This window comes from Euprymna scolopes, chromosome 18 (assembly GCF_053919585.1).
Source record: "Euprymna scolopes isolate OS-2025 chromosome 18, ASM5391958v1, whole genome shotgun sequence".
Taxonomy (NCBI): domain Eukaryota; kingdom Metazoa; phylum Mollusca; class Cephalopoda; order Sepiida; family Sepiolidae; genus Euprymna; species Euprymna scolopes.
The window spans coordinates 32,072,522-32,086,825 of NC_136499.1; the positions used below are offsets into that span (position 1 = coordinate 32,072,522).

General features: G+C 33.6%; 1 protein-coding gene across 1 annotated transcript in view; it reads left to right on the forward strand.

Moving 5' to 3' along the window:
• LOC145297569 (ER membrane protein complex subunit 1-like) overlaps positions 1–11,439 on the forward strand; it is a 70,563-nt gene extending 59,124 nt beyond the window's left edge. The window contains exons 19-25 of the mRNA XM_080143584.1: positions 1,899–1,980; positions 4,724–4,843; positions 6,053–6,174; positions 7,455–7,665; positions 7,809–7,893; positions 8,822–8,970; positions 11,129–11,439. Coding sequence (XP_079999710.1) covers positions 1,899–1,980; positions 4,724–4,843; positions 6,053–6,174; positions 7,455–7,665; positions 7,809–7,893; positions 8,822–8,970; positions 11,129–11,289 — 930 coding nt within the window. The 3' untranslated portion in view covers positions 11,290–11,439. The remainder of the gene's footprint in view (positions 1–1,898; positions 1,981–4,723; positions 4,844–6,052; positions 6,175–7,454; positions 7,666–7,808; positions 7,894–8,821; positions 8,971–11,128) is intronic.
• The last annotated feature ends 2,865 nt before the right edge of the window (positions 11,440–14,304 follow it).

Sequence of the window (14,304 nt, forward strand, 5' to 3'; positions counted from 1 at the left end):
TCCAAGCTATGATAAACTTATATTGAAAAAAAAAAAGAAAAGAAAATTAATCGAAAAGTAAATTCTATGGTTGGCAGAATAAAGGTTAAATTAAAATTTCTGCATATTGGTACAGTTGAGGAACCCGGGCACAGAGAAGGAATTTTAAAGGCAAGTGATTTGAGGACAGAAACTATTAGAGTAGAAAGGTTTCCAGCTTCTGGGGATCTCTGCAGTGAAGGGGTGTGATTTTGCTGCTAGTTGGGTTAGTTGAGCATATTTACATTGTGGTAAATTCAGACTTGTGTTTGTTTTATAAATATTCATGTTTTGCTTTCATTTTTTCATTTCTTCTTTATTTTCTCATTCTTTTTTTTCATTTCCCTTTTCATTTTTTCATTTCTTCTTTTTTCATTTTTTTTTTTTTTTTTTTTTTTTTCATTTTTCTTTCCTTTCCTTTTATTCCCTTTTTCTTTACCTTTCTGATAAATATTAAATCAAGGAGTTTGAATGTTGGACTCTCGGGAATAGCTGTGTTAATCTGTGGCTAGAAAGGTTTCTCAGAATTATTAAACTTTGTTTCTTGGTAGCATTAAATGTAACTATCCACTTTTTGCCCTATTCCATTACAGACTGGAGTTCGTTTTCTTAAATATTCTGCCATTACCTTGGATATGTGTGCATTCGTTTTACCCTCATCCAGAATAAAGCATGGTGTCCTCAATAAATATCCGTATCTCAAATGTTATTGAATATAATAGATTGTTTCAGAAAATCAGGAATAATAAAGTTCCAAATATCAATCCTTGAGGCATTAATGTGATATTGTTTAGATATACGACCATTGAGCATAATCTAGAACTTCCTTTCAGAGAAGGATCTGACTATATTTAATATTTGCTGAGTAATACCGTACAAATTAATTTTCCGGTCAGTTTTTTTCACCAAAGTTCTTTAAAACTGGTACCAAAGAGTCAATTTTCTAGTTATCTGGGAAATCGAGACCTGTTCAAACTGTCCCATTTAACATAAATATTTCTTAAGGAATTTTTATGCTTTAGAAAGCTGTGACAATATAAGGAATCAGAAAAATCTGTTGGGAAAATATCCTTTTTTTTTTTTTCATCTTTTTTTTTCATTTCTTTTTCATTTTTTTGTTTCATTTTTCTTTTTTCACTTTTTCTACTTTTTTCCTTTTCTTTTTTCTTTCCCCTTTTTTCTTTTTCCCTTCCCTTTTTCTCCTTCTCTTTATCTCCTTTCTCTTTGTTTGTCTCCTTTCTCTTTGTTTGTCTCCTTTCTCTTTGTTTGTCTCCTTTCTCTTTGTTTGTCTCCTTTCTCTTTGTTTGTCTCCTTTTTTTCGTTTGTCTCCTTTTTTTCGTTTGTCTCCTTTTTTTCGTTTGTCTCCTTTTTTTCGTTTGTCTCCTTTTTTTTCGTTTGTCTCCTTTTTTTTCGTTTGTCTCCTTTTTTTTCGTTTGTCTCCTTTTTTTCATGTGTCTCCTTTTTTTCATGTGTCTCCTTTTTTTCGTTTGTCTCCTTTTTTTCGTTTGTCTCCTTTTTTTCGTTTGTCTCCTTTTTTTCGTTTGTCTCCTTTTTTTCGTTTGTCTCCTTTTTTTTGTTTGTCTCGTTTTTTCGTTTGTTTCCTTTTTTTTCGTGTGTCTCCTTTTTTTTTTTGTTTGTCTCCTTTTTTTTTTTTAAATTTTTTCTTTAGTGAATTTATTCTATATTTAGTTACTTATTACTAGTCATATTGTGAAATATTATTTGTAACCAATTGTAATGTAATTTTGTTGGTATCATTAGTGAGTTTGATTTGCAATGAGTGCTCAATAATGTGTCGCCTTTTGCCAGATTAAGCAAAGTCTATTAGATTGGTTATTTCTTTTTACACAGTTAAATTAATTTTCTTTTTAAATCCTTAGATCCAGACGGAAAATATTTGGTCAATAAACATGCAGAAGAATTTGCAGACCGTCACAAATGTTGTGCCGAAAAGGCCGTCAGGTAAATCAAGTTTAGATTTTTATCTTCAAGAGAATTGCGACTATCAGTTTTGTAGAAATGGACCGAATTTTCAATTGTTTCATTTTAGTTTGTTTATTCTTTGCATGACTATTATCTGACAAAGTTGCAATCACTCAAGATCAATATATTTTTTTATGAAATGACACTCTATTCTCGATGTTCAGTAAATCACACACACGCATATTGACAAACAGCAAAATCCCACTCCTTCACTGTTATAAAGAATTTAAATGCTGAAAAGCCTTCTACTCTAATAATTTTTTCCCTTGGACAGCTACACTTTAGAATTCCCTTCCTGTTTCCTGCTTCCCTGGCCATATTAACATGCAGTAGTTAAAATGTAATGTTAACAGACATCTCACTGATCAACTTCCCACAGTCTCTTGAGATACACAATCCCAAATTTGCCCCTTATGTTCCAGGCGGCAGTACAACTTTGGATGGACAAGAATAAAAAAAGAAAAATCAATATCCAAGGCAGTGCTTGAAAATGACCTCCATTCTGTAGTAGAATGGGGTCCAAAGTAGACAGTTATATTCAATACTGCCAAGACAAAGCTCTTTTTGTTCAACCACTATAAGAAACCTTTCCAACTATAGATTGCCAGAGCTGATAGCACCCTTCCTGAAAGTCCCATGTTTAAACTCCTTGGCTTAACATTCACCAGCAACATTAATTGGAATAATTACATAGTAGATGTTGCAAAGTCTGCTCCCAAGAAAATTTTTAGAAATCTAACACCTCCCAGTATCCTATATAGACACCATTTGCCACATCTGGGCTAGTGCACCAACCACTTGTCTCTTCATCTTGGACAAGATGCAGAAAAGGGTCCCGACTGCTCCAAGGAAGGTGGGCTCTCTCTACCATGCTAGAAATTACTTATATCTACTAGGCCACCATTCGCCCATGTATGGAATATTGTCATCACATTTGGGCTGGTGCATCTGCTACTAGTCTTTTACTCTTGGACAGGGTTCAAAAGAGAGATACCAACCTAATAGGTCCTGAACTGTCAGCTAGACTTCAACCTCTGTCCCATCAATGAAATGTTGCATTCCCCTGTCTGTATTTTAATGGTAGATGCTCCAACGAACTACAAACCCTTGTACAACCTCAATGTAAATACCCCTGACAAACCCGACAAGCAGCAAAATCTCACCGCTACATAGTAGAGATCCCCAGATATCAGAAAGTCTTCTACTTTAATAGTTTCTTCCCCAGAACTGCCAGACTTTGGAATTACCTTTCCAGGTTCCTGCTTCCCCAACTGCACTGACATGCAGACGTAAACAGATGTCTTGCTACTCAGCTCCCTACATAGTATCCCTGCAAATTTATGTCCCAGATAGTAGCCTCCTACATCAAAGTGGCACTGTGTCTTCTTTGGGGTGAAAATGCAATAAAAAAACCTAAAAAAAACCTGATAGGTTCTACACTGTTGTTGCCGAAGCACTAATCTCTGTCCCAACGCCACAGTGTTGCGTACCTATGCTGATTTAGCAAGTACTTCTGTCGAATGTGCCCTTGCGTATTTAATGCTCTTGTGCACCATCAACATAAATATCTCCAACCAACTTAACTAACAACAAAATCCCACCTCTTCACTCTTGATGCTGAAAAATATTTTACTCTAATAGCTTCTTTGAAATGTACTCACTGATGTCTCGACTGTACCAACGTGCAGAAATTTAAATGTAATATGAACAAATACTTTCTTGTCCAACTCCCCGCTTAGAATGGCTTCAATAAATCTGATCCCCTAATCATAGCAGTCCCATATGTCTCAGTGGCAATATATGCCTTATTTTGGTTGAATAAAAATAAAAAGGAAAAAAAAAAGATTGATAATGAATTATCTGGATTGTAAACATAATAAAAACAATCAATCCATCATTTTTTTTTTTTTTTTTTTTGGAAATTGCTCCAGACAAGGCATGAAACCATTTGATGTAAGAAATAAATAAAAAAAAATACCACTTTAAAGTATTATGAATAGACTAAGCAAAAGTTATTTAATTTAAATTCATTTTTTTTTCTTCGGGGCCACTGACTCAGTGGATAGAGGTTCCAGATGAGCAATGTCTGAAGATAGCAGCTTCAATCCTATCCCAAAGCAGGCCAGAGGATTAGTTGGCCAAAACATGGTGAGACAACAACAACTATGGAAGGTAGTAATTACTGGGATACAATTACAAGACTCAGCATTCCTATCCTGTCGCAGTTAACCCCCTGAAGAAAGCCTGAGGAATAGTTTGCCGAAGCATGGAGAAACAACAATAACTATGAAGATGAGTATAACAGTCTGCAAAAAAATGAATATGAGAATAGGCGAAAGTTATAGCTCATTAACTTAGAATGAGTGCTTCATGCAAAATTGATAGTTCAATATGGTTAGATCTGTGCTCATTTTTACATAAAATACTAATCTCTATTAATCCCTAACTTTTCATTGAATGGATACCATAATACTTAGTCCACTGCACTTTATCATAAAAAAGATCCGTACAAAATTTCAGCCAGATTGGCTGGAGAAAAAGTGAAACACACTGACAGATTAAGAGAAATATGATATGGTCTATCCTAGAAAACGGCAATTGTTCCCCTTTGTCAGAAACATCACTCATGAAATATGAGGACTAAAGGACAAAAATAAGAACAGCAAAATAAAACCTGATAAGATAATTTGCTAAAGTTTCTTTTTTGTTTCTTCTTTTCCAGAAGTTGTTCATTCTCAAGGACGTGTACTTGGGGACAGAAGTGTGTTGTACAAATATGTGAACCCTAATTTGGTTGTGGTCACCGCTGAAGGTGAAGAACCTCCACTTCCTTCACAAAAAGGTAGGTGAAACCATATTTTCCACACGCATACACATAGAATGCAATTATCTTATATTTTTGTTGTAGTAGTGTAAGTTTAGAATTCCTTGATTCCAGTGTTGTGGACTGGTAATAATCAACACATCTAGAGTGGTATAATTAACAAAATATGTATTAGTATGTTACAGAAGTACACGTCATAATTCTAGGGCCATAACTGCCACAAATCGCTCTCAAATGATGTATTTGATATAACTATATTTGTAGACTCAGGGTAAATCCATTACTCATGAAGTGGGTATACCAGCTTATCTATATATATATATATATATATATAAAAGCGAAAATGTGTGTTAGTGTGTGTGTGTGTGCATTTTTTCTGTATGTCCACCAAAGGCTTTTTCGTCGGGATTCTAGGGGGGAATTACTATTTCTTATAGCTATCGAGCTCATAATATGTAACACTTACGAAACGACGTCATAAAAGTCTTTTATTTCATCGACTTTTATCTTAGAAAATTCGCGATGTGAATTCGTTTTTCTCTTCTGCTGCTACTATGGCATGATATTTGACCTAGAAAACCTGGGTTTTTAAATGTTTATTTTCGACTCTTTCCAAGTCCCTGGCTTCTTGGTGTCATGCTTATGTCATCAGGCTATTAACCTCAAGGTTTCGGGATCGAGCCTATATCCCTCTCAATCTAGAAGGATTTCGTCTTCTCTGACCGAAAAGAAAATAGGCTAAGTGTAGCATCAAAACAGATACTACACTTTATTCCTTGTCAATTTTGTTATTTTATGATTAGTGTACACCCTTCATCAAAAATTATGGGGGGGGGGGAATACTTTGCTAGTTTTCTCACATGTTATTGCTGTAGATATATTAAAATATTTATGTAAAACTTGTAGAATTTGTATGTAAATAATTCAATTTTTCATATGCAAACTATCATTTCTGATGTCCTAAAGAAGATACCATTTTTAAATTGACTTTTTAACTTTAAAGATATTAGCAGAAGTGAAATGGTTAAAAAAGAATTATTCAAAACAATATAAAGGATGTTATTTTTAAAGTTATAATCGCATACCTAACGCCAACAGGTATTTCAGAAAAAAAATTCTTTTTTTTTTTTTTTTTTTTTCCCCAAATTTGCTAATTTTCTTATTGTAGCTTTTGGAATAAAAAGGCATCCATCTTGATTTTTAATTTTTTTGTTTTTCATTTGACAGCGCCTTCTAATTTCCTAAATATTTACCTGATAGATTTCATCTCAGGTAATATTGTATTCCATGCTACTCATCGTAGAGTTCGAGGTCCTGTGCATGTTGTACATTCTGAAAATTGGGTTGTTGTAAGTAAAATGATTTTTTCTTTTGTTTTGTAATTAATTAAATAAAATGTCCCCCATATACATCCTTCTGTCTAAATAGTGTACTGGTGAAGGGGGGGGGAGTTAGTAATACAGAAACAAATTTTAATCGTGAGTGAATGATAATTTTATGAGTAGAATTACTTTTAAAATATGTGTGCGTGGTTTAAATGAATGATTAATCTTCCTTACCTTGTCAATAAAACTCATTGAAAATTTTCTTTTATGGAGAATTTATTTAGATAGGCAGAAGTGGTTTTTAGGGAAGTGGTGAATTATGGGAAGGAAGAGAGAGAGAGAGAGAGAGAGTATAAATCCTAAGGAAAGATGAGTAAGATTTTCAATAGTTAAGAGGTCAGTGAAAGAAACAAAGGACAGACAATACACAAAATATATCTTTATGATATTTTGATTATTTTGGACAGAAAATACATTTACTTTTTCAATGTTATTATTATTATTATTATTAAGCATTGTGTACACAATGTTGTCTATTGAAACTCACAAAAATATAAAACATTCATGGATGAAACCTGGAAAATAGGTGTAACACATTTTTGGGTGAAACGCAAAAAATAGCTGTAACACATTCTTGGGTGAAACCCGGAAAATAACTGTAACACCATCTTGAGTGAAATGCAAAAATTAGCTGTAACACATTCTTGGGTGAAATCCTTAAAATAGCTGTAACGCATTCTATCATATTTGATAAATGTTAGTCTTTATTCATAAAGTAAACAGTAATTTTTAAAAAATTTTCATTTAAAGAATAACATTTCTTTTTGGTTCCCCGACAAAGAGGGATTGGACCTAGTAATTCACTCCCATTCATTCATTCGTTTGTTTGTTCGCACTTTTCTCCATAACCATGCCTTAGATTTTTTTTTTTTTTTTTTTTAAATTTTTCACAAACATTAATTATGGTAAAAGTAAATTTTTGCCAGAATGGATTTTTTGGGATAATTCTCAATAACGACACCTTGGATTTTTTTCATAAATTTTTCACAAACATTAGTCATGGTGAAAGTAAATTTTTCACTTATGAAGTGGGACCTTGCATGTTCGGCTTGTTATAATTTAATGTAATGTTGTATGACAAAAATTGTAATTTAAACGAAGCATAATTCCTTTTAATTCCTTACATTTTATTGAATTCAAAATTTTTTAAAAATGCTAACAAAATTGAGTATTTTATGCTTATTATTTAATGATTTTCAAAACTGATATAAAAATTTAATGGATCCTTTCTTTAATATTTTCAGTACAATTTCTACAGCCAGAAGAATCGTCGTAACGAGATGGTCGTATTGGAAATGTACGAAGGAAAAGAACAGAGCAATTCTACTGCCTTCTCTTCTTTCAATTCCCCACCTGTGCCGCTAGTAACTCGTCAAGCCTATATTTTCCCAGCTCACATCTCCACAATGGCAGCCACGATAACCGAAAAAGGAATTACGAGCAAACATGTCATAGGTAAGGAACAGAGTTCATTATTAATTTTCTCAGTTCAATTTTTATAATTTAATAATTTTTTTTTTCATAATTTAAAAGGCACAACTTTTTACATTTGAATTTTTTGTTTGGACTAACACTTGAAATGTTTTTTTGTTTTATAGTTTCATTGAAATTTGGTGGACTTCTCTCCCTGCCGAAAGCATTCCTTGATCCTCGCAGACCAGTAACTCCCACTCAACAACATATGTAAGTGTTTTCTTAATCTTTCTTTCTATAAAGTTAGGTATGCATGCATATTTCTATGTACAAGATAATCTCTTAAACTAATGAACTGATCATTATGAATTTTTGAAAATATACTCTAGGCAACACAGTGAGTAATATGGGCACATTTGTTTGGTAAATGTTAACATTTAGAGATTGCATATATGTTAAGTTTGTTTTTATATATATATATATATATATATATATATATATATATATATCATTATTCCGGATGAACTAAAGTAATTAACCAATCATTATGAATTTTGCAATATATATTCTAGGCAACAGGCTAAGTAACATGGGCTTTTTTTTTAAACTTTAATATTTAGGTGCGCTAATTCAAGCTTGCATCTTTCCCACCATCCAACATTTTTTTAAACAAGTCAAAAATAATTTAAACAAATTGCTATACATAAAATTTTGAGTTATTAAGTAATAATTTTTTTAAAGGATTGAGGCATACACATGGGCATCAATAAAATGTGTTTGGTAAAATTTAAAACTATTGAACTTATGAAATATGTATTCTAGGCAACTAGGCAGGTAACATGGGCAGTTTTATTTTTTTCACTCTCTAAAAAAAAATATTTTTCTAGGGAGAGGGTGGGGTTTAGAAACTTAACGCTATTTAACATTTTCTATTTAGTTTTCTTATGGTTTCAGGTAATGCCATGTAGTCCTGCTAGTATGGTATAAATCTGAGTATGAAATCATTCGCAGCTCACTCTTTATTTCTGTAGAGAAATATGTGATATTAAAAAGATTAGGTTGGTAACTTTGTAGATGGGCAAGTGATTTGCATCCTGGTTCTACTTCTCGTGATTTGTAGTTTGATTTATGGCAATTGTGAAAATTTATTTTCTATTGTTTTGAAAGAAAAAAATATATATATATATTGTTATTCTAGGGAGGAAGGAACCATTCCGTATGTCCCAGAAATTCCAATCAATATGGAAGCCATTGTTAATTACAATCAAAGTGTTTATAGAATAAATGGAATCCATACTGGTTCTGCTGGATTGGAATCCACATCTTTGATCTTGGCCTATGGTCTTGGTAAGTATTGCTTTTAATTGCTGATATGTTTACGCCTCCCCCATTTTTTTCTATTAGGAGTTCCTTGGATTGACATTCACAGGTAACATAAGTTGGAGTAAATACATAGAAGATACTATCAAGTCTGCTGCAAAACAGGAAACGTGTCTCTAACCTGATGGTATTTTACCAAGCCTTCACCCATCTCCCATAGCTGCAGTGCTGTATCACAAGTATTTTCACAGAATGTGCTCCGATGAACCTACTGCATTGTATTCCCTCAACGTAAATATATCTGACCAACTTGACTAGCAGCTCTTAACCTAATCCTTAATATATTAACCTTAATGTCATATTTGGATTTTTCAAACTACTGTTTTCGAGTGTCACTTTTGCAATGTTTCGGTTCATGTAGCTTCCGACCTTCTTCCGATGTATCTTATCAAACTTGGGAATCTATACGTAATTTTAAATGGAACTCCTTTATTTACTTCTGTCAGCCATGACTGAATAGAGGGTCCATATAATTCACAATTGTATGTTTCAGTTATTCACACCGAGGATTGAACCTTCAACCTTCAGGAGACTATCACTTTACAATTGAATGTTTTTAAGTACATTGTGTTACGGGCCCTTGCAGACAATTCTAGTATGAATTTTAAGAGCCTTGAACCTATTTTATTTCTGGATATAAATATCACTATTTATTACTACACACACACACACACACATCTATATATTGATAGGATAGCGTGTGTGTTATGTATTTGTGTGTCACGCTTACATCCAAGTGACTGTCATTTAATTATTATGGACTTCCATTTCTTGTAATAAATAATTTAACCAAGAATTTTTCATAAGTTTTGGTTTTGGTTTTAATTATAGCTGATGGTACTGAAGTTATCTATTTTTTTTTTTATAAATAATTTTACCAAGAATTAAGTTTTGGTTTTGATTCAAGCTGATGCACCCAACCAAATCATATGGATATATTTTTTATTTTTGAAATTGCAACTTTATAATATATAAAAATCGATGGAACATTAACTCTATAATGATATATATGAAATCTGCAAGAATTAAAATATCATATTTAAGCGTATTTTACGATCGGGCATCTCTGCTAGCTTAGATAAATACTTTTGCAGTTTTAACAAAAAAGCTACAATAATATCACAGTGTCTCCATTTACGTTGAACATCTACAGAATGCCAACATCAATAAATTACATTTGAATGAGTCCTCTGTGGAATTTCCACAGGTCCCGCTAGTATATAATTACTATAATAATTTGAATACCTACAGACACTAGTGTTTCATCCTTTTTGGAATCCTCAGTGCAGGGAGTCACGATTACATTATTATTTATAATTAATATTTTCTATGTTATGTTCTAGGTCTATTTCGTGATTGTCACCCATCATATGTGCTGCTTCCTTGAGTTGTCTTATTCTCCACCATTCTTCGCTATCTATAATTCTTACTTTGTTCCATAAGGGTAGATGTTTTCCCTTTTCCCTCCATATATGGTCAGTCATAGCAGACTTTTCTCGTGGCTTTGAGCAGATAATACAACCTTGGCCGTAGATGTAAGCATTAGGGTTTAGAGGGTCGTTTCTCGTGATAATGTGACACTCACCTACTCAGATTCCAACGAATATACACAGTATGTGTTAGTCAGTGTTATCCTGTGTTTTCTTTTGGAATTGTATTTTCTATTTATTTTTATACTTGTGAACCTGTGTGCACCCCACTTGGCAGCTGCCAATGCATAAAAGACAACATGGCCAGAACCAGAATGAGAAAACCTGAAAGAAAAATCTATGGCACATAATGTTGGGGTTTGCGAGTTATTGAATGGGGGTGGGGGTGGACATATGTTCTCACAGAGTAAAATATCAAGTAAAATTTTTAATGTTTTTAAATACAATAAAAAATGACAATTATATCATTTTCAATCCTCTCATAATATTCATCATCATGAAACCAACAATTCATCTTACCTTATCCTTGAATAGCATTTGGCTTTGATAAGTGATAACTCGTTAGTTAAAAAAATAAATAAATAAACAAAACTTTCCAACTTAATACTAATGAGGCAAGGTGAGAAATATATTATTTATCCTAAATCGAAACTTTGATTTGTATGTAGTCATAACATTTTTTTTTTCTTCCTCAGATCTGTTCTACACACGAGTGAATCCTTCCAAAATGTTTGATGTGCTCAAAGATGACTTTGATTATATCTTCATCAGTAGCGTTCTTATTGGGATGATTGCTGTTTCAATCATCTCTCAAAAATTAGCTGCCAGAAAGGCCTTAAATAGAGCTTGGAGATAACCAGACGTCTATTAAAATATTTAAAAAAGAAAAGAAAAAAAACAAAAAAAAAACTTTTTACACTTTCATTTTTGTATGTAAATTATTTCCTGTTGAATGTTAATTGTGTGTTTTTGTTTATGTTGTGTAAAATAAAATTTACAAGAAATATTTTCACGTTTTTTTAATTTTTTTAATTAAAAAAAAAAAGATAAATATCTATCGAAATGCTTTTTTTTTTTGTTTACTTATAAGTTCAAAACAAATTTAGAAAAACACTTGAATTTTATAACATTTTGATGTATACTTAATGTTGTGTATTTCAGCTAGTATAATTTAATTATTTATTTATTTTTTTTTGTTTGAATGGACTTAAAATGCATTTAAAGACAGATGGAGCAAAGGATCTCTGGTAAGGTCAGATGGTCCAAAAAAAATGGGAATGGGAATTGAAAAAAGTGTGAATCACATAATGAGACACCATCAAAAAAATTTGTGAATTAATTAAACGAAACTTAGAAATGCTATCTAAATGAATAATTAAAACAAACCTAGTCCTCCTTCCGTGTCACCATAAGAATTTGAATAAAGAACAAGTTGTCAATTTAAAAATCATCCCGGAAGCTTCTGTTCATCCAATTTATTTTGTATATTTTGTTCAACATGATTTCACTTCTTTTACTGTTTACCCAATAAATTCCATGTACAAAATTCTTCAGAAGTGTCTAATTTGAAGAGCTTTTAACCCCAAATCACCAGACAATTGGTCTGTTACAATGATATGCAGCAAATATATATATACTAGCAAAGATACCCGTGCTTCGCACGGAGCTTTGTTGCGCACTCGGGTACCAAAATCTGTGGGCACCTTTCCAGTAAGTTGATGTTGTAAGAGCAACGATTGCATAAGGTGATTAACATTTTAACTACCTCTTGTAGTGACTGAAATTCAATCAGGAACTTCACAAAACATTTTCATCAAAAGGAAGGTTACTTGATGTTACATAGTAAATTTTTCATTGAAGTAATTTTCAACTCTTGCTTAAATTTTATCTTGCACATTCAATACTAAAAACTTACCACAATCAGATCATGTCAGTTTTTCCTCATATCCATTTCTCGAACTTTTCACTGAAGAGCCTCAGGGTAAACTACATTTCTGCTGCTTTGATTTGGAGCCAGAATGTAGAGTTTTTCTGAACTTCCTGTCCGGCTGATGGAGACGTAGAACATACCGTGACTGAAGCAGTCTGATGTCAAGTCTACGCCAATGGTGTTAAATGTCTGACCTTGACTTTTGTTTATGCTCATTGCAAAACACACCTTCACAGGAAATTGGAGTCTCCGGAATTTAAATGGAAGTTCTGAGTCCGATGGAACTAAGGGGATCCTTGGCAGTAGAACGGTTTCGCCTTTGTAGGGACCACAAGAAATGATGGCCTCAAGTACATTGGTGTGCAATCTGGTGATAACACATCTGGTTCCGTTTGTTGTTTTTGGCGGTTCCAAGGATCGAAGAATCATGATTGGCGATCCAATTTTGAGATTTAAAATGTGTGGAGGCATTCCAGATATCTCCAAAGAGTTTAAAAACTCCACAGGGTAGTGAACAGCTTCATATTCATTAGTAGCCGAATCAACTGACTTGTATTGCTTTGTGTCTCCTGGAAATTCATCCATTATTGAATTGTTCAAATGATTCACATTGCTGTTTAATGGCGAAATAATAGCCCTCTCAGCAAGCCAATCCGGTGATTTTCCATTGTTTTGCAGGTCTGGGTACACTTTGTCTTTCAGTTGCTTCTGATTACCGACACATTTACCAAGCGCAGTTGGAATCTTAATTGTGTCAGGTGAAGAAGTGATAGGAAACTGACCATTACCGATTTGGAGAAGCAATTTTGAGAAGTCTGCTGCAGCTGTGTTATCAGAGATATAGGCTCTCATATTAGTAGTCAGTCTCTTCACTATAACGTGCCTCCAGAGATAGGATTGTTTCAAACTTGCATTGACAATGTTAGCCCTTGTGCCATTTTTAACCACTGGGAGGATTTGACGGAAATCACCGCAAAATAAGGTTGGAATGCCACCCATGGGATTCTTGTTTCCTGTGATGTCTTGCAGTGTTCGGTCAATTGCTTCATAAGCACTCTTGTGCGTCATTGGGGCTTCGTCTACAATGATTGCAGAGGTGTCTCTAATTACATTTGCCAAGGCTGAGTTACCAGTAATTTTGCAAACTGGCTGATCCATTCGATGAGTATCCAAGGGTACTTTAAAAGTGCTGTGAAGAGTGCGGCCACCTTGTAGTAGAGTAGCAGCAATGCCACTGAATGCTGTTGCAAGCACAATCTTTCTCATGGATCTAATCTTTGCAAGGATCAAATTGATTACAAAAGTCTTGCCCGTACCACCTGGAGCATCAAGAAACATCATGTTTTTGTTCATTTCACCTTGTGCTTCCAACATTGCCATGAATGAATTGTAAACTTCTCTTTGAGAATCGGTCAGTTTTTCTTGCATATTTTCTGCTTGTAGGGAAAGTTCTTCAAGATTATAAGTAACTTCACGTTGATACTCTCTCGCGAGTCTTTCATCTCTCCCTTGCGTTGGTGCAGGTAATCCATAGCTTGCCAATGGTTGACCGCACATAAGGAGAACTTTTTCTTCAATTAGACAAAGAGTTTTATTGTAGATGTCCTCATTAAAATCTGCTTCTGGATTGTTAACTTCTTGCCTGTATCTGTGAAGAATGTCTTCAGATATTACATCACGAAAAGCCATCCAGATCTCAAGAGGATTTCTTGGCTCACAGGCTGTTAAAATTATCACAAATAGGCTTTGCAAATTTGAAGGTGATTGAGTGGCACTTGCCTCTCCTACTGCTTGATGCAAGTGATGGTCATTTTCTAGAAGGCCTCGAGCAAGGCACGCTGCTCTGTATGTTTCAAACACCTGACCATTGTATGCTCGCAAATTTTGAAATGAAGTTGGACCAGCAACCTCATTGAGCAACAGGCGTAAGAAATAACACTC